At 39.8% G+C, this 23,405-nt stretch overlaps 2 protein-coding genes across 2 annotated transcripts in view; both read left to right on the top strand.

Annotated features, from left to right (window-relative positions):
- The window catches only part of LOC131678309 (uncharacterized), a 200,303-nt gene extending 194,007 nt beyond the window's left edge, over positions 1-6,296 (top strand). Inside the window, exon 2 of the mRNA XM_058958379.1 lies at positions 4,644-6,296. Within this exon, the coding sequence (XP_058814362.1) occupies positions 4,644-5,635 (992 nt within the window). The 3' untranslated portion in view covers positions 5,636-6,296. The remainder of the gene's footprint in view (positions 1-4,643) is intronic.
- Positions 1-23,405, top strand: part of LOC131678308 (neuroligin-1-like) — a 1,556,576-nt gene that overhangs the window by 458,375 nt on the left and 1,074,796 nt on the right. The gene's annotated exons all lie outside the window — the stretch shown is intronic.

Raw genomic sequence — 23,405 nt, forward strand, 5'->3', positions numbered from 1 at the left:
GCGCAAACTTAGGGCTGCCGTCCGATAAGACAGAAAGAAGGGGAGTTTTTTCTCGAAGACACCACATTGCTAAAGTCAACAGTTTTGATGCAATCAAAAAAACTCTTTTTTGCTCTTTAGGACCACAGTGCAGTGCACGATTCGATGCAATCACGTGCCCTCAACGGTGATCTGCATCCGCTGTACCGCTTAGCAGTTGCTGACTAACAACTTGTGGTGAGCTATTTGCAGCTTGATCCCGTTCATCCAGCTCTCGATCACGTCTATTGTCTCCGTCACCGACAACTTCACTTCTTCAAGTGTCTCACCCATCACCGTTAGTTACATGTCGTCCGCGAAATCCAAGATTTTCACTTTCCTGGTCGGCCGCTGAGTTATGACCCCATCGTACATCCCGTTCCAAAGAGTTGGACCAAGAATGGAGCCTTGAGGAACGCCCACTGTGACTCGCATTGACTTCAGCACTTCGCTAGTCTTATAGCAGCTCTCTGCTCTAGAAGTAGCTCTTCAGGATCTGGCGTAGAGAGTTGGAAACCCTTATTCTATGCAGCGCGACAGCGATGGCTTCCCAGGTGGCGCTGGTAAATGCATTCTTAACATCTATCGTGACTACAGCAATCTCCTCTTCACTTCTATTTACATACCTTCTCAGAACTCTTGAGCACTGTCTGAATTACATCCACTGTCGATGCTCCTTGGCGCAATCCGAACTGCATCTTGGACAGTCCGCACTTCTCCTTTGTGCCATTTTTTTTGAGAAACCAGTTTCTAGATTTAGGAAATAAACGAAACAACGTAAATTTCAATAACAAAATTCAACTGTTTTTGCCTCATATAGAAATGTTATGCAATCACTATAAAAATCGTCAACCTAATCCCGGCCTAAATTTTTTGATCTATATAGGCTTAGGTAGGAGTATGCAATGAGGGTTTGCTACTTTAAAATTAAAACTAGTTTGAAATTTCTTAACAAGTTGAAAATTTTCGGCAGGATCCAGACCCCCCGGATCTTCCTCCTTGATCCGCCGCTAGTTTCAAGCGATGTTTCAGTGTCGACACATCGTATCTCAAGATCTTGGCTGTATGTATGTGCAAATCGTACTGAATATGTAATATATATTTCCATCATTGTATTGAACATAATCAGCCATGGAATCGCAGTTTGGACAAATGAGAAAGACACAATAGCACCACTAGGTGGATTAAAACAGATTTTCATTTATTCAGTTCGTTTATTTGATAGGCACAAATGCGTTAGCTTAGCGGTGCCAAATTCATTTTTTTACATTTTTGATATCTTAAAACTAGAAGGTTACAAATTTGAAATATTTTTTACAACAAGGGGAATTTTTTACAGCAATCTTAAAGCTAGAAATGCAATGCTATATACAAAAGTAGGATACAATAGGCTTTCAGAATTTTTTTTGCAACTATCTTAAGACTAGGAATCGAGTTTAATATACAAAAGGGTCAACAAAAGTGTTTTTTTACGAAAAATTTTACAGCTATTTTTAAATTAAGAATACAGTTTGAAAGGGGAATAAGTTTTTATGAGAAATTGAACAGCTATCTTAAAACTAGGAATACAGAATGCAAATTTGGATTATTTCCAACATCGGTGTTGCAGCAGTTATATCAGGGACAGAAGAGAATAGGCGGATATGTTGACAGGTGAGAAGACCAAACTTGCCACTTTGAGGCAAACGGGAGATCAGCGACATGTCAGACGTCAAGACCCGGGTTGATGAGTGGGATTCATCGAACCTGCGAAATCGGGTCGCTCTCGCCTCAAATTGCGTGGTAAAGGCGACGGCGGTCACATAATGGCACTCTCATGCTGATCGGCTCCATAAGGCAGGACAGGGAACTTCTAAAAACGAGAAATTAAAAAAAGAGGAGCTAAATTGGCATATTTATCGTTTTTATGAAAATATAAATAAGGGACATAAACGGAAGATCGTGATTTGCCAGCATATCCCGAACTGGAACATTGGGTGGTCTACCTAGGGCCCGAAGGGAATCTTTTAACTGAGACCTGGCGTCATTATACCCGGCCCATACCCAGACAACGTGCTCGATGTCATGATAGCCCTCGTCACAAGCCACAGACTACTCTCCGCAAGCCCAATACGCCGCAAATTCGCATCCAAGGTGTAGTTGTTGGACATAAGCCGGGACATAACACGAATGAAATCCCGATCCACATCAATCCCCCTGAACCATGACTTCGTTGATACCTTTGGGATAATAAAATGTAGCCACCGTCTAAGTTCACCATTGCTCCATTGCAGGTTTGCCAACTGTTGAGTGTCCTTTGATGACAAATACTAAAAAAATCGTTGAAGCAGATTGGTATTTCGTATATGTATCCATCTAATGCTCCCCCTTTACTAAAGAGTCGGCCTTTCTATTGCCCGGGATAGAGCAATGAGATGGGACCCAAACAAAGATAATCTGGTAAGATTTTTTAGATAACGTATACAAGGACTCCCGTATATTGCCCAGAAAATACGAGAATTGCTTTTTGGGCTTCATTGCACGAAGAGCCTCGATAGAGCTGAGGCTTTCCGAAATGATGAAGTAGTGAGCTGATCCCAAGGGTGTACTGAATTGCAGCTAACTCTGCGACGTAAACTGAAGCGGGATCATTGAGTCGTCGACTTCTCGGAATTTATTATAAAATATATTGGGGATCACTTACGGGCGTATATGGTTCGGGATTCTACGATCCTTCGTGGATGTGTCGAAGAATACAGTAGAATCAGAAATATTTTTGAGACGGACGCGGTTGGGATTATACGAAGAAGGATTGATGCGCTGTGCCATGTAGTCGAAGTACAAGGACATAAATCGGGTTTGAGAATTAAGCTCGACGAGCCTCTCGAAGTTTCCAATCACCAACGAGTTCAGAATGTCGCACCAGATGAGCAATCGATATGAGAGTTTCCAAAATCGATTTTCCAGTGGGATAACGCCCTCCAGCACTACGAGACTCATCGTATTGATCGAGTGCATGCAACCCAAGGCAATGCGCAAGCAACGATACTGGATTCTCTCCAGTTTGATGAAGTGTATGTTCGAAGCAGAGCGGAAACAGAAACACCTCCAAATCGGTAGCCTTGGGAGCTGTAACAGAGACCACCCCGTCGCACAGTGATCACCTTCCATACAAAAGCCGGACAAACCCTCAAAAGTGGCCCGAATATGATGAAAACTTCACATTGGGGAAATTTTGTCGCACTGAATTCATATTTGATTTTTTTATTTTTATTTTTACCTCAAAATTTTGGTACCTAGGGTGGTTCGAAAATTCAACATTAACGAATATGGAGGTGCACAATATATGAAAATTCATTTTCAAAAAAATTGGTGTAGTGAATACACATTTTTTCATTTGTTGATAATGCTGGTAGACATTCATAAATTATATTTCGTACCTTCGGGCATCAAACACAATCATGCGTCTCCTTCAGACATATAATGAAAAATCCCATTTTTTCATACCTCGGGGCAAAAAGGGGCAAAAAAGCAGATTCATTTTTGAAACGTACACCAATTTTCAAATATCATTAACTACAAGTGATCTTTCCGAACTGATTCAAATTAAAGTACAGCCACTTTGAACATTATAATTTTAATTTAATGCACGATTTATTATTCGTGCTTCATGTCTGTGTGAGAAAAAAAGCTTGTATCGAATAAATGGAAAGTTATAAGTCCAGCGAATAACCTTTCAAATGAAACCAGTTCGACCCTAATCGGAATCTTAACTAAAAAGATATATTCATAACAGTTTTTGCAACCGACCGAGACGGTTGTGCCTCCAGGTGGAAGGTTTTGTTCTCGAGAGAGTGACGGAGTGCGAGACGCTGTATGCGTTATTGTGGGAGAGAGAGAGACCAGTTTCTTAAGTGTGAATCGACAGTTGATACGTCGGCCAACGGCATCCTCGACAAGTGGTGTTTTGACAGCAAACCGCGGGTAGACGAATTTGCCTACCGCGGTGGCAGAAATCGACAGTGATCGTGCCTGTACACACAGAAAAAAAATATAGTGTATTGGTGTCGTCGGGCAATTCTAATCGACGAGAGGGAAGCGTCACAGGTAGACCCATTTGCTCTATTTGTCTACCGCAGAAGTGGTACGACGAATAAGGAAAACAAGTGGCACCGAAAAGTGCCGCATCGACAGTGGGATTTTCGCAGCAAGCCACAGGTAGCCACATTTGTCTACCGAGGTGGTGGAAACGGAGAGAGCGCGCTTGTGGTGGTGATACCGACGAGCAGCTTAATCGGAGAGAGTTTTGAAGTGTTGCAGGTAGGCCTATTTCTCTACTGAAGAAGCAACGCGACGAAGAAGGACAGCAAGTGTCACATTGTCAAACAACGGGCACCGAGTTTACAACGTAACACATGAGGTGTGTTCTACCGGTGTCTTCGTCACCAAATAGATAGCAGATAACAGGTATATTTTTCATTCCTTTTTGTGATAGTTTTTCTTACTAGGTAAAATGGATGAAGAGATGGGAGAAAGAGTAACAGACCCTCCCCCTAAGCCTTCTGCTGAAAATGTAAACCCGACTAGAATTAAAATTTACCCAGAGTCGTCAACGGGACCATGGATTGTATTTATTAGGCGTAAAGCAAAGGCGCTAAATATCATTCAAATTTCTAAAGATTTGACTTCGCGATTCTCGGATGTAAAAGAGATCGTCAAAGTTAATAAAGATAAAATACGCATTGTCGTTGGTAGTCTCAAACAAGCCAATGCAATTGCTTCTTGCGAGCTTTTTACGCGTGAATATAGAGCGTATATTCCTTCAAAGGAAATTGAAATTGATGGGGTCATCACAGAATCGAGTTTGACTGTTGATGACTTAGTTAAGCATGGGGTTGGTCGTTTCAAAGACACCATACTTAAAGACGTAAAAATACTTGAATGCAAGCAATTGCATTCAGTATCACACGAAGGAGATAAAAAAGTTTATCGACTGTCTGACTCGTTTCGAGTGACTTTCGCTGGGTCTGCGCTGCCCAACTATGTGATTATCGATAAGATTCGTCTCCCTGTTCTCCTTTTTATCACTCGTGTAATGAATTGCCTTAATTGTAAACAGCTTGGCCACACAGCCACTTACTGTTCCAATAAGGCACGGTGTGGCAAATGTGGGGGTTCTCATCAAGAGGATACATGCAATGAAAATTTAGAAAAATGTTTAATGTGCGGAGAAAACTCGCATGAGCTCCCTGCATGCCCCATTTATAAATTGCGTGAGGATAAAATTAAACGATCCTTGAAGGAGAGGTCTAAGCGCTCCTATGCAGAAATGTTGAAAAATGCTACCCCTAAACCCATCTTCTTAGAAAACACTTACACATTTCTATTTTCGGAACAGTCTGACTCTGAGGGAGCGTGCCCGGAAATTCCAGAAAAAGAAAACAGTCTTCTTTTCCCAAGCTGCCAAGAAAGGGCCTTAAAATTTCTCCACCAATTGATAAACTGCGCCCAAAACCGAAAAATTCCGATTCAAAACCGAAATCAATTCCGCCCGGTTTTGGGAACGTACAATCCAAACAGAACACCATTACTGGAAATAATAAAATTTCGACTTCCTCTGAGCCTCAGCCGGGGGTAGGATTATTGAAATTTTCTGAAATTGTTGATTGGATTTTTAAAGCATTCAATATTTCTGAACCACTAAAGAGTATACTTGCAGCTTTCCTCCCAACAATTAGAACATTTTTAGAGCAGCTGATTGCTCAATGGCCCATCCTTGCAGCAATTATATCTTTCAATGGTTAATTCAACTACTAAGGTGAAAGACTCTATCACTGTTTTACAGTGGAATTGCAGAAGTATCATACCAAAAATTGATTCCTTAAAAAATTTACTGCATAATTTAAAATGCGATGCTTTTGCTCTATGTGAAACATGGCTTACCTCAAACATTAATTTCAACTTAAATGATTTCAACATTATTCGCCTAGACCGAGACACCCCGTATGGAGGAGTGCTTCTAGGAATTAAAAAGTGCTTTATGCAATCTTAAATTCCCATAAGGGAAAATTGGACTGAACCACTTTGTGCATTAAGGGCACAAAACCTAACTTAAATTAAGTTTTATTTTTTTTTTTGTGTTTCGAATTCATCTCGTCAGTAACTAGCACCATCTGGGTGTCTAGTTAGACGATGTATCTAAACTAGTACCCAAATTAGCACTAGTTAGACACAAAAAATTCCAAACAGTTCACACGACACATGTGAACGTTCAAAGCAACTGACTTGTCCCGAGTGATGTCCCGGGAAGCAAGCATAGAGGCTCAGATTTGCTGACGAGAAAGCGAAAACGAACTCTTGTCTTTTGGCTCGGGAGCCAAACGCCTGGAATTATGCAATCTTAAATTCCCATAAGGGAAAATTGGACTGAACCACTTTGTGCATTAAGGGCACAAAACCTAACTTAAATTAAGTTTTATTTTTTTTTGTGTTTCGAATTCATCTCGTCAGTAACTAGCACTATCTGGGTGTCTAGTTAGACGATGTATCTAAACTAGTACCCAAATTAGCACTAGTTAGACACAAAAAATTCCAAACAGTTCACACGACACATGTGAACGTTCAAAGCAACTGACTTGTCCCGAGTGATGTCCCGGGAAGCAAGCACAGAGGCTCAGATTTGCTGACGAGAAAGCGAAAACGAACTCTTGTCTTTTGGCTCGGGAGCCAAACGCCTGGAATTATGCAATCTTAAATTCCCATAAGGGAAAATTGGACTGAACCACTTTGTGCATTAAGGGCACAAAACCTAACTTAAATTAAGTTTTTTTTTTGTGTTTCGAATTCAGCTCGTCAGTAACTAGCACCATCTGGGTGTCTAGTTAGACGATGTATCTAAACTAGTACCCAAATTAGCACTAGTTAGACACAAAAGATTCCAAACAGTTCACACGACACATGTGAACGTTCAAAGCAACTGACTTGTCCCGAGTGATGTCCCGGGAAGCAAGCACAGAGGCTCAGATTTGCTGACGAGAAAGCGAAAACGAACTCTTGTCTTTTGGCTCGGGAGCCAAACGCCTGGAATTATGCAATCTTAAATTCCCATAAGGGAAAATTGGACTGAACCACTTTGTGCATTAAGGGCACAAAACCTAACTTAAATTAAGTTTTATTTTTTTTTTGTGTTTCGAATTCATCTCGTCAGTAACTAGCACCATCTGGGTGTCTAGTTAGACGATGTATCTAAACTAGTACCCAAATTAGCACTAGTTAGACACAAAAAATTCCAAACAGTTCACACGACACATGTGAACGTTCAAAGCAACTGACTTGTCCCGAGTGATGTCCCGGGAAGCAAGCACAGAGGCTCAGATTTGCTGACGAGAAAGCGAAAACGAACTCTTGTCTTTTGGCTCGGGAGCCAAACGCCTGGAATTATGCAATCTTAAATTCCCATAAGGGAAAATTGGACTGAACCACCAAGAGTGCTCTGATGCATATGAAGCTAAACAAGTTGCCTACAAAGAAATTACGAAACAGAAAGGGGGTATACGTGAGAACTTCGAAAATTATTTCATTTTGCAAAACAAATTTGACAGTATACGTCGTGCCAAAAAGTCTAGTTATTGGAGACACTTCGTTAATGGCTTGTCAAGAGAAACATCAATGAGTACTCTTTGGAACACAGCCAGAAGAATGAGGAATCGAAACGTGACTAATGAAAGCGAAGATTTTTCGAATTGTTGGATATTTATTTTTGCCAAGAAAATTTGTCCAGATTCTGCTCCTGCGCAGAAAATCACTCGCGATGCTCCTACAAGTAACGATTTCATAGATTCGCCTTTGACAATGATGGAATTTTCAATTGCACTCCTCTCATGCAACAATAATGCTCCGGGACTAGACAGAATTAAATTCAACTTGGTGAAGAATCTGCCTGACCTAGCAAAAAGACGCTTGTTGAATTTATTCAATAAGCTTCTTGAGCAGAACATTGTCCCGCACGACTGGAGACAAGTGAGAGTTATCGCTATTCCAAAACCGGGAAAACCAGCCTCCGATCATAACTCGTATCGACCGATTGGAATTTGGTTCGATTCTAAAGGCACATGGGGAGGCCACATTAGGTATCTAATAACGAAATGCCAACAAAGGATAAATTTTCTGCGAACAATAACTGGATCATGGTGGGGTTCTCATCCAAGTGACATGATAAGATTGTATCAAACAACAATACTTCCAGTAATGGAATATCGATGCATCTGTTTCCGTTCAGCTGCGAACACTCACATTATTAAACTGGAACGGATACAGTATCGTTGTTTACGAATCGCCTTAGGCTGCATGCAGTCGACCCATACGATGAGTCTTGAAGTACTAGCGGGAGTTCTTCCTTTAAAAGACCGATTCTGGGATCTCTCCTCTCGTATACTTATTCGATGTGAGGTTATGAACCCACTGGTAATTGAAAATTTTGAAAGACTTGTCGAGCTTCAACCCCAAACCAGATTCATGACAGTGTATTTCAATCACATGTCACAAGAAATAACGCCTGCTAGGTATGTTCCCAGCCACATACGTCAATATACTAGATACTCCTGAATCCACTTTATTCTTCGACACGTCCATGCAAGCAGAGATTCGTGGAATTCCGGATCATCTACGCTCGCGGGAGATCCCTAAAATATTCACAAGTAAATATCAACACATAGACTGCCTTAAAATGTTTTACACTGATGGGTCACGAATCAGTGAGGCCACTGGTTTCGGTATTTTCAACAATAATTTTTCAATTTCTCTCAAACTTGCAGAACCCGCCTCTGTTTATATAGCGGAACTTGCAGCAGTTCACTATAGTTTGCAAATAATTAATACTTTACCCCCGAACCATTCCTTTATCCTCACTGATAGTCTCAGCAGGATTGCGGCTCTACGCTCAAAGAGGATTGATAATCACGATCCATTCTTTTTGGGGAAGATACGAGAATCTCTGAGTAACCTAACAAGAAAATATTATAAATTTACCCTAGTGTGGCTGCCCGCCCATTGCTCTATTGCGGGCAATGAGAAAGCTGATAATTTAGCCAAGATTGGTGCACTAGATGGTGAAATATATGAAAGACCCATCGCTTACAATGAATTTTATAGCGCTTCTCGACAGAGGACACTTGCTAGTTTGGCAAACATCTTGGGACAATGGAGATATGGGACGATGGCTACACTCAATTATCCCTAAAGTATCAACGAAGGCATGGTTCAAAGGATTGGATGTAAGTCGGGACTTCATCCGTGTGATGTCTAGGCTCATGTCCAATCATTATACTTTAGATACGCATCTCCGTCGTATTAAGCTCGCTGAGGGTAATCATTGTGCTTGTGGAGAAGGTTACCATGACATTGAGCATGTTGTTTGGTCCTGCACTGAATATCGTGAATTAGTAGATTCTTTACAAGTCCGAGGAAGACCAATCCATGTTCCTGTTAGAGACATCCTGGCGTATCGCGATCCTCTATACATGGAACTTATCTATCATTTTCTAAAAACAGCGTCTGTCAAAATTTAATTAAATTCATCTCCTCATACTCTCATCCAAGGCTAATCATTCACCAATTAAAGTGTCCTAGAATATTCAGTTTTTAAATTTAGACAATAACAGAAAAAAAGTAAATAAATGCACCCGAAAATACTAAATCATTATGAAATACAACAATGTAAGGAAAAAAGCAAACAATAAAGTGATTTCAGTGTTAGTTTTAGACAAATTACTAGTATAGTTAAAATTAGTCTTAAGGGTTTTTGTAACGTGCTATGTAAAAAAAGAAACTGGCGTAAAAAGCTTTTGCAAATGCCGTGTCAAATAAACGTATGGGAAAAAAAAGATATATTCATTTGAATAACATAGGTTTGAATACATTTTTTTATAGAATTGATCATCTATTTCACCTTTGAAGTTCTGTAAAAAATCTATCTTTCGTCTTCAAGACCTAATATTTTGAGAAAGCTTCATTAAACCTCTTTACAGACAAAGAAAATGTTAAATCATGAAAAATCCAAAATAAATTTTAGAGGTTTTGTCCGGTTGGCGACACTGCGCGTCGTCTGCAAGTTGCCCTTGCGTGCATGAATTGACAATGGTCAATGTCATTTACGTAAAAATTGTTGAACAGGGAACTTAGACATGCATGTGCTTTTCAGACAACAGGTTTAGCAAAAAGTTATTTAAAATCGGTGAAAGGTGCAGCTTCTCAGAAAGAAACTGAGTCAAAAGCTCCCGTAATATCCACGAAGACTAAAGCCATCGCAAGGCAATCGGTCGTCCCTTTAGGCGGGGGGGGGGGGCAAAAAACCTTAAAAAGTACCCTCGAACATACACTTCACAAACTGGAGAGAATCCAGTATCGTTACTTGCGCATTGCCTTGGGTTGCATGCACTCGACCAATACGATGAGTCTCGTAGTGCTGGAGGGCGTTCTCCCGCTGGAATACCGATTTTGGGAACTCTCATATCGATTGAACGGCTGTGGTAAAAGTTATGGGCAGATTCCCCATTCAAGAAGTGGTAGAACGCTCATATGAGGACTTCGTGATCGCCAAAATCAATGGCGTCTTCGTGTGTAGCTATTACGCTCCTTCAAGATGGACGGTAAATCAGTTCAGCCTAATGCTGGAGCAGTTAACCAAGTAGTTGATCGGTCGGAAGCCGGTAGTCATTGGTGGTTACTTCAACGCCTGGGGCTTGGAGAGTAACTTGAGAGACTTAAAAAATCAGATTGCCCCAACGAGCTGTGACCAGAAGTAGACGCTTATCCCTGGAGCGACGCGTACCTAGTCGTGATGGCGAAAATGAAGGGTTTGACGACGCCAGCCAAAATGTGCCCGAGTAAGCTGAATATAATTATCGAGGGTCTTTTCCCGAAGCACGATGCAACTATCTGGCCACCAACACCATACGGCGAAGAAGAAGGAGCACACACGGACGATCGGTAAGTAACGATGAGCTCGACAAAGCATCGAAGTGTCTGAAATCAAAGAAAGCCCCCGGTCCGGATAGAACACCAAACGTGGCGCTGAGAGCTGCAATCCTGGTATATCCGGACGTGTTCAGGATGGTGCTGCAGAAGTGTTTAAATAAAGGTTCCCGGAAAGTTGGAGGTATAGAAGCTGGTATTGCAGCCACCGGACGATCCGGCCTCTTATGTCTGCTGGATACACTCGGATAATTCCTGGAAAGAATCATCCTTAACAGGTTGATGACATGCACGGAGGGAGAGCGCGGACTAACTAAGAGGCAGCTCGGATTGCGCAAGAAGCGTCAACAGTGGATGCAATTCTAACAATGTTTAAGAGTGCTGAGAAGGCATCTAAACAGAAGTGAAGAGGATATCGATACTGGGCTGTGATCATGATAGATGTTTAGAATGCATTTAATAGCGCCAAGTGGACAGCCATTGCTGCAGTGCTGCACAGAATGAGGGTTCCCAACTATCTATACCAGATCCTGAAGGGCTACTTCTAGAGTAGAGTGCTGCTGTGCGAGACGAGCGAAGGGCAGTCAATGCCAGTCACAGCGTGCGTTCCTCAAGGCTCCATTCTTGGTCCAACTCTTTGGAACGGGATATACGATGGGGTCATAACTCTGCGGCTGCCCAGGAAAGTGATAATCGTGCACACAAAAAATAATGAAATTTAAACGACATGTAAATCAATACGAATGTAAACAAGCAAAGATTGAATCAAAACTTTGATTGAAAATGACGTTAAAATCAATGCTCTCAATTAAAGCATCAAGAAGCATACAATTTTACACTTTCGTTCGTGTAATATTATATGTCATTCATTTTACAGCAATAAGCGTGTAAAAATACATGGAAGTGCATTGGTTTTTCCGTTTGAAGAAACTGTAATTTTCAATCCACGTGTAGCATTATAATAAAATTCGTTGAAGAAAGCACAAGTCGCGTGGATTTGTAGTGGAACTTTATTTTACATTTATATTCATGCTCCAAATATGTGCATGAAAATAAACTTAAAATTACAAAATATTTTTTCTGCGTGGGTTTCGCGGACGACATGTAACTAACGGTGCTTGGTGAGACACTTGAAGAAGTGGAGTTTTCGGTGACGGAGACAATAGACGCGATCGAGAGCTAGATGAACGGAGTCAAGCTGCAAATAACTCACCACAAGTTGTTGGTCAGCAAAGTCAAAGCGATTCAGCGGATTCAGATCGACGTTGGAGGGCACAATTTTGAGTGATAACCGTCGACTGGTTGAGTTTCAACAACCACGTCGACTACGCTTGCGAAAATTCGGCGAGGGTAACAAAAGCAATAGCGAGAATCATGCCAAACGTTGGCTGTCCGAAAGCAGCACGGGACGTCTGCTATCTACCGTTTCGTCATCGATACTTCGATATGGGGTTCCCTGGGGTGCTGCGCTGCAAACCAAACGGAGCCGTGAAAAGCTGAACAGTACATTCCGGCTGATGCCCGTACGAGTCGCGAGTGGTCACAGAACAATATCGTCGGAGATAGTATGATAGTATCGCCGGCATGATCCCGAAAATGCATCACTATGGCTGAGGACTAATCCCAAATGTGACAGCTTGGGTGCATAGGAAGCATGCAGATGTGAACTTACATTTGATGCAGATTTTGTACGGACACGGATGCTTCCGGAAGTACTTGCACCGGTTTGGACATGCTTCGTCACTCCTTTGCCCGGAGTGTGTAAACGTGCAGAGACACCGGAACACGTGGTCTAGGTTCGAAGAAGTTTTCATACGGTGTGATAGTTGACAGTATCGTCGAAGAGATGAGCCACGACGAGCATACCTGGGACGCTGTCCACAGAGTGATTACGAGTGTACTCTCCGAGATGCAGAGGAAGTGGCGAATGGACCAACAAAGTAGCGCCCTTGACTAGAAAGTCGCCGTGAAACCACAAATTGGGATTCGAGAGATATTCCGCCGCCGGGGAACTCTCCGTTGGTGTAGATTAGGTCCCCCGCCGGGGACCAGTTGAGTAGTACGCAACATAGAACCGAGTTTCAGTCATCTGGGCGCCAGTGATACGGACGTCAGACATAACCAGAATCGCCGGACCGACCTTAACACCCTACCGGATAGCTCGTGAGTAGGGTAGATGCACAGCCGGGGATCAGACCGCGTCGAATAGCTAGCAATGGATCATTGGGGCGCCAGCGAACCGGAAGCTGCGCTCCACCCGGAATCGCTGGATGGATCAACACCTACTGGCTGGTCTGTAGAGTAGGCTAGGTCCATTGCCGGGGCTACATCGAGTAGATCGGAACAAAGCGGGGAGCTAATTGGCTCACGGAAACGAACATCATCATCGGGAGAAATCTACCGCTCGGTATCGGGAGAATCTCGCCTAGGAGTTCTCCTTCGGAGTAGCCCAGATCCATCTCTGGGGACTGGACCGAGTAGTTTGCGAACAAGTTCGGAGCTGAACGAGTAAGTGGCGCTGAATGGTACGAGAAGAAAGTTTCGGTGCAGAATGGGACAAGGGAAGGGTAAATTAAACACTCTGAAGTTTGTCGCCTAGATTGTCTTCGTAGGGGAAGAGCATAAAGTTTCGACCCACTGCTAACTTTCTTACTACCATGCAGAAATTGCCAGTCTGTGTTGATGGTGAAGAACACATCACCGTCGAGGAGTAGTGCTGTAACCCTACTGAAGGAACTAACTGCTAAGTGGTGGAATTAGAGTGGGTGTTATGCTCATAAAAAACCCCTCCCCGAAGTAATACCGTAAGGTAGTGCCGGGGAGGACTCAGGTTTTGGGCAAGAGTAGTGGTTTTTGGCGATTCGGGTTGCTACACAAACCAGTTCCCTGAGAGGTTAGAGTTTTGTATATTTTTTTGAAGTTTTTTGGTATCCTCTAAAAACAAAATCAAAAAAACACACAGAGTCGATTGGTATATGAGACTCGGCCAAATAACAAATCTGAATTGAAAATAAGAAAATTTTCTGAACTATATATGAAGATATATAGTTTTGCTCATTGAGTTAAAACTATCAGCAATAGTCTAGAAATGTCTAACTCATATACATACTAAGTTCATAATAAATCCAGTGAAGATAAATTTTCTGTATTGTATTGTGAAGATATTTTTGTTCCTTACATGGGAAACTATCAACGGTCTTCTAGAAATGTTTCGCTCACATACAAATAATTTAAGGTTATATCATTCATGATTATTCACGATAGATTCAAATTCCTAATATTTTCTAAACTGCTAAGATGTAACGAGTTGGAAATTTCGCTTTCGAGGTTTGGTTATTAGAGTGTTGAAATAATGATTGACATGATCCTATATCACGCCTCCTGGTTTAGAACTGAGCATATGAGCATAAGGTAAAATGTTTTTTTTTACAATTTATTGCCGCATTTTTTCCAGAAGATATTAAACATTAGATAAGAGGCTCCATAACTCTGCCGTAGTCATTTCTGAGTTTCAAAAGAACTTGATAGTGTCCCCGATACTCGGATGTAACACATCACTCGATCCATAGTCGATTTGATCAAATATGTCGGTTTAGCTAGAAACCCATATTCGTGTATTAGATCCCATAGATGATCTCAATCGATTGTATCGGTTGTACGTCATTGCCCGGAATACCATTCCCCGCAATTCCATTTCCCGGAAAACTATTTCCCGGAATGTACCATATCCCGGAATATCGTTTCCCGGAATGTACCATTTCTCGGAAAACCATTTTCCGGAATGTATCATTTCCCGGAAAGCTATTTCCCGGAATGTATCATTTCCCGGAAAAACCATTTCGCGGAATACCATTTCCCGGAAAATAAAAAAAACTCGTACCTCACCGACCAAACTTATTTTTAGAAGAACTGCTATGCAGCTAATTGTGTTCTAGGAGATTTTACCTACTTTAGAACATGAAAAGTTGTTTGAAAATATTTCAAATTTTTTTTTTTTTGATCGAGTGGTTATTGCGGTAAAAAACAAGATAGCGATAAGCTTGCAAAACTGTCATTTTAAAGATTTAATTTTTTCGATTCCGCGATGTTAGGAAAAATTATTTTAATTAATCATTATATGAACAGCTTACGGACGGCTTTTGGTTTTGAACCAAGAAGAAACTTGGGAGGATTTAAAAAAAATCGTGTGGGGAATAAAAAGCACCCCAATGGATCGAATATCAATGAATTAAATGGGTGCCACAATAGTAACAAATATCTTCCAATTTTCCCACCGCTGGTAGTGAAGGGGTGAATAAATTCATGACCGTCTAATTCCTGACTAACAGGCCCTATATTTTGCCTGATATTTGTTCCAAATTTTGTGGATTTAGTTAAAATGGTATATTTTCAATTCTTTTACTATTTTGAATCGATTCCGTCGCGTGGTAATCTTCGGTGAAAAGCATAATACACCACTGTAGAATTTTCAAGATTTGAAAATTTTGTTATTGAAATAAAATGATATTACAGAAAATGGAAGGCGAACAGAATACCTAATTGTATATATTATCAATTCTGTCCTATCGTTTTTAGGTAAACTCCAAGCGGACTAAAAACTTCAAACGCGTTTTATTTAAATCCACGTCAAACCACGAGCTTTGAAATATTTACAGCATATTCTAAATTAATTTCTCCAGCAACGTACGAAGGATTTTAGTTAATAAATTATGTCTGTATCGATTTTCTTGGCTATTTTCGGCAAATTTAAGACTAAGAGAAACGAAAGCAATGTAATTGATTGTTGATTTTAATGATATTTTCTGCGTTTCGCGTAAATTTAAAATAGCGAAAAAAATCCTACGTAAGTCACTTTCTATCGTTCTAAGGAATCGAAAAAAACTTTAGTTTTTGACACTAGGTCAAACATTACAGGAGATAGATTTCGGGCTCGGATTAAAAAAAAAAACATGCTGGCGGGAAAATGCTGAACAAATTACTTAAAATTAATATTTTTGTGCTGCATAAGTCGTATTATGAATCCCATTTTGGGATCTTGATTCATCTCCTTATTACGCAAAGAAAAAAAATGCTTATACCGTACTTTATAATGGTTTAAATTCGTAACGATTAATTTAAAACGCCTTGAAATGCAGCCATCTTTGAAATTGAAAAGGCAGTGCTTTCCACAACGTTGGCAACATTTTTATAATAACCAAGCATTAGTACTCTAAAATGCCCTGAATACGTTGATTGATTTTCATAAAGATTAGGTAAAAGGTAACGAAAAAATATAAATATTTCCTAAAATTCAGTTATAAATATTTTTGGAACCTTTGAAATTTTATAGATTGTGAATGTATCTGTCTGAGATGCTGCCTTCTTAAAAATATGCAATCTTCTTTGGATTTTTATGTAGAATGTTATTTTTATCTATATGAAGTTTCTCTGAAAATACTCTTGGACTTTTATTGATTTTTATTCGCACTAATATTTGTTTACAGTAACAGTGTATTGAAAACGCCTTCAGTTATTTTAAATTTCACTTCGTATTAAAAATTTCTATATGAGTTAGCCTTCTTTGGAACAATTGCAAATCAATGGAAATAATTTTAGAATTTTGTTGATTTCAATACAATAAATACATTTGCCTTCTTTAAAATTTTCGTAATATATTTTTGAAATGCTATTCATTTTAAATTAAATTACGACTTTAATATCGCCTTCTTTTAGCATAAGCTATTTTCTGGACCTTCGATTGATTGATAATGATTTCAAATAAAATTACATATGCATGAGAATTAGTTTTTTTTTAAATTCCCTAACATGATCAGCGAGCAAAGACAAGGAAACCAAACAAATATTTGAGTAGCAACATAGTTCTAAATGCAAATGTTCTCAAAGTACTTCAGATTTCAATAGTATAACAAATTTCCGAGAAAAAGTACGTTCCGGGAAATGGTATTCCGGGAATTGGTACATTCCGGAAAATAGTATTCCGGGAAACGATATTCCGGGAAATGGGACATTCCGGGAAATGATATTCCGGGAAACAGTACATTCCGGGAAATGGTTATCCGGGAAATAGCATTCCGGAAAATGGTTTTCCGGGAAATGGTATTCCGGGAAACGACATACAATCGATTGTATCATATGCGGCTTTGAAATTATAAACAGGTGGCACGTTGTAATTGCAACATTTTTGAAAGACTAGTCGAATCGAGAATATTTCGTTTGTTGTGATGCATACCCAATAAAACCTGCTCTTTATTTCCCATTTTTCTCTATGGGCGGCGGAGAACACTTTGTAGGCGGTTTTCAGCAATGTGATTGACCGGTTCTTGCAACAATTCATACTTTATACGAAGAGTATACGGAACGAATTTCTATTCGAAATGTTCAAGCCAGCAACAATGATGAATTCATCACCCAAAAATAAATAAATAAATAAGCTGTAGGGAAATATATATCTGCAAAAACAAACACGGATGTTTAAAAACTACAACCATTTTCAAAATCTCTCTCGATTTGGCAAAAGCTTTTACTAGATCGAACAAACGACTAATGCTACCTATGCATACAATGCTGAAAAACTGCTTTCCATAATGTCATTTTGTGTAAATGTTTGGGAGAAAAATTCTTCATTCAAACATAAAGTGAAGAATTTTTCTCCCAAACATTTACAGAATCACATTTTAGAAAGCATATTTCTGCAGGCAGTCTTGGAAGAACATATAATGGAGAATCACTAATTTATGTACCTATAATTCTCACAAGTTGACATCATAAACCTGATAAATATAAACATTTGAATTGTGCGTTTACTTCCCCGGCAATCAGTTTATCGTCTATTTATTCTTCATTAGTGGGTGGGTAACCAAACTTTCACCTCTCAAGAACTTGCGAAAAGCTACTGACAATGCAATATGGAAGCTCCACCTCAACGACATCCCTTATTATTGAACGCCCAGGCAGTTTAGTAACTATAATAACATATCGGAAAGAATGAAATATTCAAATCAACAGTCAGACTATAGAAATCATCAATGGGGAAACACGTGGCTCTGCATAAACAACCATGCGGTAGCATGCGGATAACCGACATTTGTGATTTCTTACCTCGTTCGCCATTGTTCTATATGATCGGTGTAAAGTCAGACCGGACTAAGTAGCAAAATCTCAAAAGATGAGATGATGATAGGATTAAATCAAGAATTTCTTCTTCAGTTACCTTTCATTTGCGCCAGATTTGAAAAATATTATCATTAGCATGAATTATGAAATGAATCCATTGCGAATAATACCGTAAAGAATGCAAAGATTCAATCTTTGTACACGTTTTTCTCTGTATCAATTTAATATCGCTTAGTCCGGTCTGGCACAAAACCGACATCATGTATGCGCGTGCGCTTTGTATTCATTTTCACTGAAGTTAGAATGGACGCATTTGGTAAAAATGCGGCTGCAAATATGGGTATTTCATCAACTTTACTAAAATATGAATAACTCAAAAACAAAGCATCGTAGCTATGTAATGTAAGCGAACGAAAAATTCTACACAAAGCAAGCTACAATCCAATGCAATAATCTGGAGTGCTTTTGAATAAAATATCAGAGATATTTTGGTTAGAACTAGAAAATGCTAGCCGCGAATAATCATCAAAATTTTAAAATTTTAGTTATGCCAAAAAATAGCTTAATTCCTTGCGTAACTTTACACGAGAGGGATTGTTGATGTCTTTCACGTAAAAGTTTTAAATTTTTTTAAAACTTTTACGTAAAAGATATCAACAATCCCTCTCGTGTAAAGTTGTGCAAGGAATTAAGCTATTTTTTGGCATAACTAAAATTTTAAAATTTTGATGATTACTCACGGCTAGCATTTTCTAGTTCGAACCAAAATATCTCCGATATTTTATTCAAAAGTACCCAATATTATTGCATAAGATTGTAGCCTGTTTTGTGTAGAATTTTTCTTTCGCTTACATTATATAGCTACGATGCTTCGTTTACGAGTTTTCATATTATAGTAAAGTTGATGAAATACCCATATTTACAGCCGCATTTCTACCAAATGCCGTATGTCCATTCTAACTTCAGTGAAAATGAATACAAAGCGCACGCGCATGCAAGATGTCGGTTTTGTGTCTGACCGGACTAAGCGATATTACATTGATACAGAGGAAAACGTGTACAAAGATTAAATCTTTACATTCTTTAAGGTATTATTCGCAATGGATTTATTCCATAATTCATGCTAATGATAATATTTTTCAAATCTGGCGCAAATGAAATGTAGCTTAAGAAGAAATTTTTGATTCATTCCTTTCATCATCTCATCTTTTGAGATTTTACTACTTAGTCCGGTCTGACTTTACACCGATCATATAGCACAATGGTGAAACAGGTAAGAAATCACAAATGTCGGTTAGCCGCATGCTACCGCATGGTTGCAGCCACGTGTTTCCCCATTGATGATTTCTATAGTCTGACTGTTGGTTTGAATATTTCATTCTTTCCGATAGGTTATTATAGTTACTAAACTGCCTGGGCGTTCAATAATAAGGGATGCCGTTGAGGTGAAGCTTCCATACTGCATTGTCAGTAGCTTTTCGCAAGTTCTTGAAAGGTGAAAATTTGGTTACCCACCCACTAATGAAGAATAAATTGACGATAAACTGCTTGCCGGGGAAATAAACGCACAATTCAAATGTTTATATTGACTTACCAGGCTGCTGATGTCAGCTTGTGAGAATTATAGGTGATTTTCCGTAAATATTTGGGAGCAAAATTCTTCATTCTATGGGTATGCTTCACAACAAACGAAATATTTTCGATTCGACTAGTCTTTCAAAAATGTTGCAATTACAACGTGCCACCTGTTTATAGATTTCATAGCCGCATATGATACAATCGATTGAGATCACCTATGGGATCTAATACACGAATATTGGTGTCTAGTAGAGCTTCCATCCCGGGAATTTATTTCCCGGGAATCCCGGGATTTTTGGATTTCCCGGGATTCCCGATTCCCGGGAAATTGTGTTTTCTCATTCCCGGGATTAGGGAATCCCGGGAAAAAAGATTTTTAATATATTTAAAATGCTTAGGTTCTTCTTAGAAAGAAATTCTCTAGAAAATATCTTTATCGGCAAACGTTTGGACTAAGCAGTGAATGCAGATGCTTTTCCAACTGATTTGCAGATCTTTGAACTATATATCTTTAGGCTCGCTGATATGTTCTCATGATTTTTTAGGTATATAGTCCAAGCCTTGCTCAAAATACTATTAAAAATGTTGATATTTTCATGCAAAAATGGATTAATTTGCCGGCCGTTGTACCGAAGCATTTCCTTACAGTAGCGTTAGTGATGCGCACTATATCTCTGCAACCGATGAGCCGATTGCTCAGATTTTTTAACAGTTCTTTTAATACTTAGATCTTGAATGAATGCAATCAAATCAGTAATTGAAATTGCGGTAATTTCTTAAAAAATCGATTAGTGTTTGTTTCAAAACTTGGGATGGTTTGTAGTGATATCATGCTTAACGCAAACGCCATTTAGAATAAAGAATGTTTCTAGAACGTCTGCAGAAATATTTGATCGGTTCATCGAATGCATATTTCGTCTAATTTGTTATATCGTAACTGTAATATCTGTAAATTTTTGTATGTATGAATAGAAAGACATAACGATGTAGCTGTCCAATATCATGCGCATCCAACCTATTTGCATGTCGCTTTCAAGGATGCAGGCAGGATTTTTGAAGGGATAAGATCAAGCAATCCAGATACTCGCCCGTAACAGGAAATCGATGGTAGGCTTCATCCATTGCTGCACAGTTCATTCATTATCTGCTTGATTTTGATTCACGCCTTATTCGGAATGATGCTGATCCTACTGCGACAGATGTGGATTCCATATATCACATTTTCTCATTTGATCGGAAATAACTGCACAATACCCTGAAGCAGCTTAATCTTTTCATTCAATATTACCAAAGAAGGTGCTATGCATTAAATTGATCCATCGTATTAGAACAACGAATTCCAATTTTGAACTCCAGCAGCTGCATTTAGTATATCGTCCCAATCATGTCCGTGATTACCAAAATTTAGGTTATACATACAGCCAAGAAAAATCAAATGAAGTTGATGTTTCGTAAACTTATTGACGAGTTATCAAATGATTGAATGATGTGTAGGACACTAAATCGCCTTTTTCTAACAACTGCTTTTAGGACAGATATACATGCAATCAAACGAGTTTGAAAACTTTTCAATTTTTTTTTAAGAGAATCATTCACCTTTTTATTTTTCTTCTGTATTCCCGGGATCCCGGGATTTCCCGGGAAATTTATTATTTATTTCCCGAATCCCGAGAAGCTGAAAACCATCGGGAAATGGAAGTTCTAGTTTCTAGCTAAATTGACATATTTGATCAAATCGACTATGGATCGAGTGATGTGTTACGTCCGAGTATCGGTGACACTATCAAGTTCTTTTGAAACTCAGGAAGGACTACGGCAAAGTTATGGAGCCTCTTATCTAATGTTTAATATCTTCGGGAAAAAATGCGGTAATAAATGGTAATAAATATGTACACGAGAGCAAGAGGTTCGAAGGAAGAAACATTACACCTTATGCTCATATGCTCGGTTCTAAACCAAGAGGCGTGATATAGGATCATGTCAATCATCATTTCAACACTCTAATAACCAGACCTCGAAAACGAAATTTCCATCTCGTTACATCTTAGCAGTTTAGAAAATATTGCAAACTACTATTTTTTTGGGCTATCTAGACTACTGTATTACTACTACTGCATTTAGATGCGACCAAAGTTGAATTTTCTACGACTAAAAAGTCGGTGCAAGTACTACAAAACACTGAAAATTACAATTATGTGGAAGAATTTAAATCTATCGTGAATAACCATGAATGATATAACCTTAAATTATTTGTATGTGAGCGAAACATTTCTAGAAGACCGTTGATAGTTTCTCATGTAAGGAACAAAAATATCTTTACAATACAATACAGAAAATTTATCTTCACTGGATTTATTATGAATTTAGTATGTATATGAGTGAGACATTTCTAGACTATTGCTGATAGTTTAAACTCAATGAGCTATTATATCTTCATATATAGTTCAGAAAATTTTCTTATTTTCAATTCAGATTTGTTATTTGGCCGAGTCTCATATACCAATCGACTGTGTATGTTTTTTTGTTTTTGTTTTTAGATGATAGCAAAAAACTTCCAAGCAAGCCCTGAGGCTGCAGGAAAAAAATATATTAAACTGTAACGTCTCAGGGAACTGGTTTGTGTTGCCACCCGACTCGCCAAAAACCACTACTCTTGCCCAAAACCTGAGTCCTCCCCGGCACTACCTTACAGCATTACTTCGGGGAATGGGTTTTGATGAGCATAACACCCACTCTAATTCCACTACTTAGCAGTTAGTTCCTTCAGTAGGGTTACAGCACTACTTCTCGACGGTGGTGTGTTCTTCACCATCAACACAGACTGGCAATTTTTACATGGTAGTCGGAAAGCTAGCAGGGGGTCGAAACTCTTCCCCTACGAAGACAATCTGGGCGGCAAACTTCAGAGTGTCTAATTTACCTAGCCCTTCGGCTCCCTTGTGCCACTCTGCACCGAAACTTTTTTCTCGTACCATTCAGCACCACTTACTCGTTCAGCTCCCGACTTGTTCGCAAACTACTCGGTCCAGTCCCCAACGATGGATCTGGCCTACTCCGAAGGAGAATTCCTAGGCGAGACAGGTTCTCCCGATACAGAGCGGTAGATTTCTCCCGATGCCGATGTTCGTTTCCGTGAGCCAATTAGTTTCCCGCTTTGTTCCGATCTACTCGATGTAGCCCCAGCGATGGACCTAGCCTACTCTACGGATCAGCCAATAGGTGCTAACTTCCACCCAGCGATTCCGCGTGGAGCGTAGCTTCTGGTTCACTGGCGCCCCAATGATCCATTGCTAGCTATTCGACGCGGTCTGATCCCCGGCTTTGCATCTACCCTACTCACGAGCTATCCGGTAGGGTGTTAAGGTCGGTCCGGCGATTCCGGTTAAGTCTGACGTCCGTATCACTGGCGCCCATATGACTCGAACCCGGCTCTACGTTGCGTACTACTCAACTGGTCCCCGGCGGGGGACCTAATCTACACCACCGGATAGTTCCCGGGAAGGGAATTTCTCGCGAATCCCAATTTGTGATTTAACGGCGACTTTCTAGCCAAGGGCGCTACTTTGTTGGTTCCTTCGCCACTTCCTCTGCATCTCGGAGAGTATACTCGTAACCACTCTATTGACAGCGTCCCAGGTATGCTCGTCGTGGCAAATCTCTTCAACGATACTGTCAACTATCACACCCTACGAAACTTCTCCGAACCTAGACCACGTGTTCCTGTGTCTTTGCACGTTTACACACTC

The sequence above is a fragment of the Topomyia yanbarensis genome, chromosome 2, assembly GCF_030247195.1.
Source record: "Topomyia yanbarensis strain Yona2022 chromosome 2, ASM3024719v1, whole genome shotgun sequence".
Classification (NCBI taxonomy): Eukaryota; Metazoa; Arthropoda; class Insecta; order Diptera; family Culicidae; genus Topomyia; species Topomyia yanbarensis.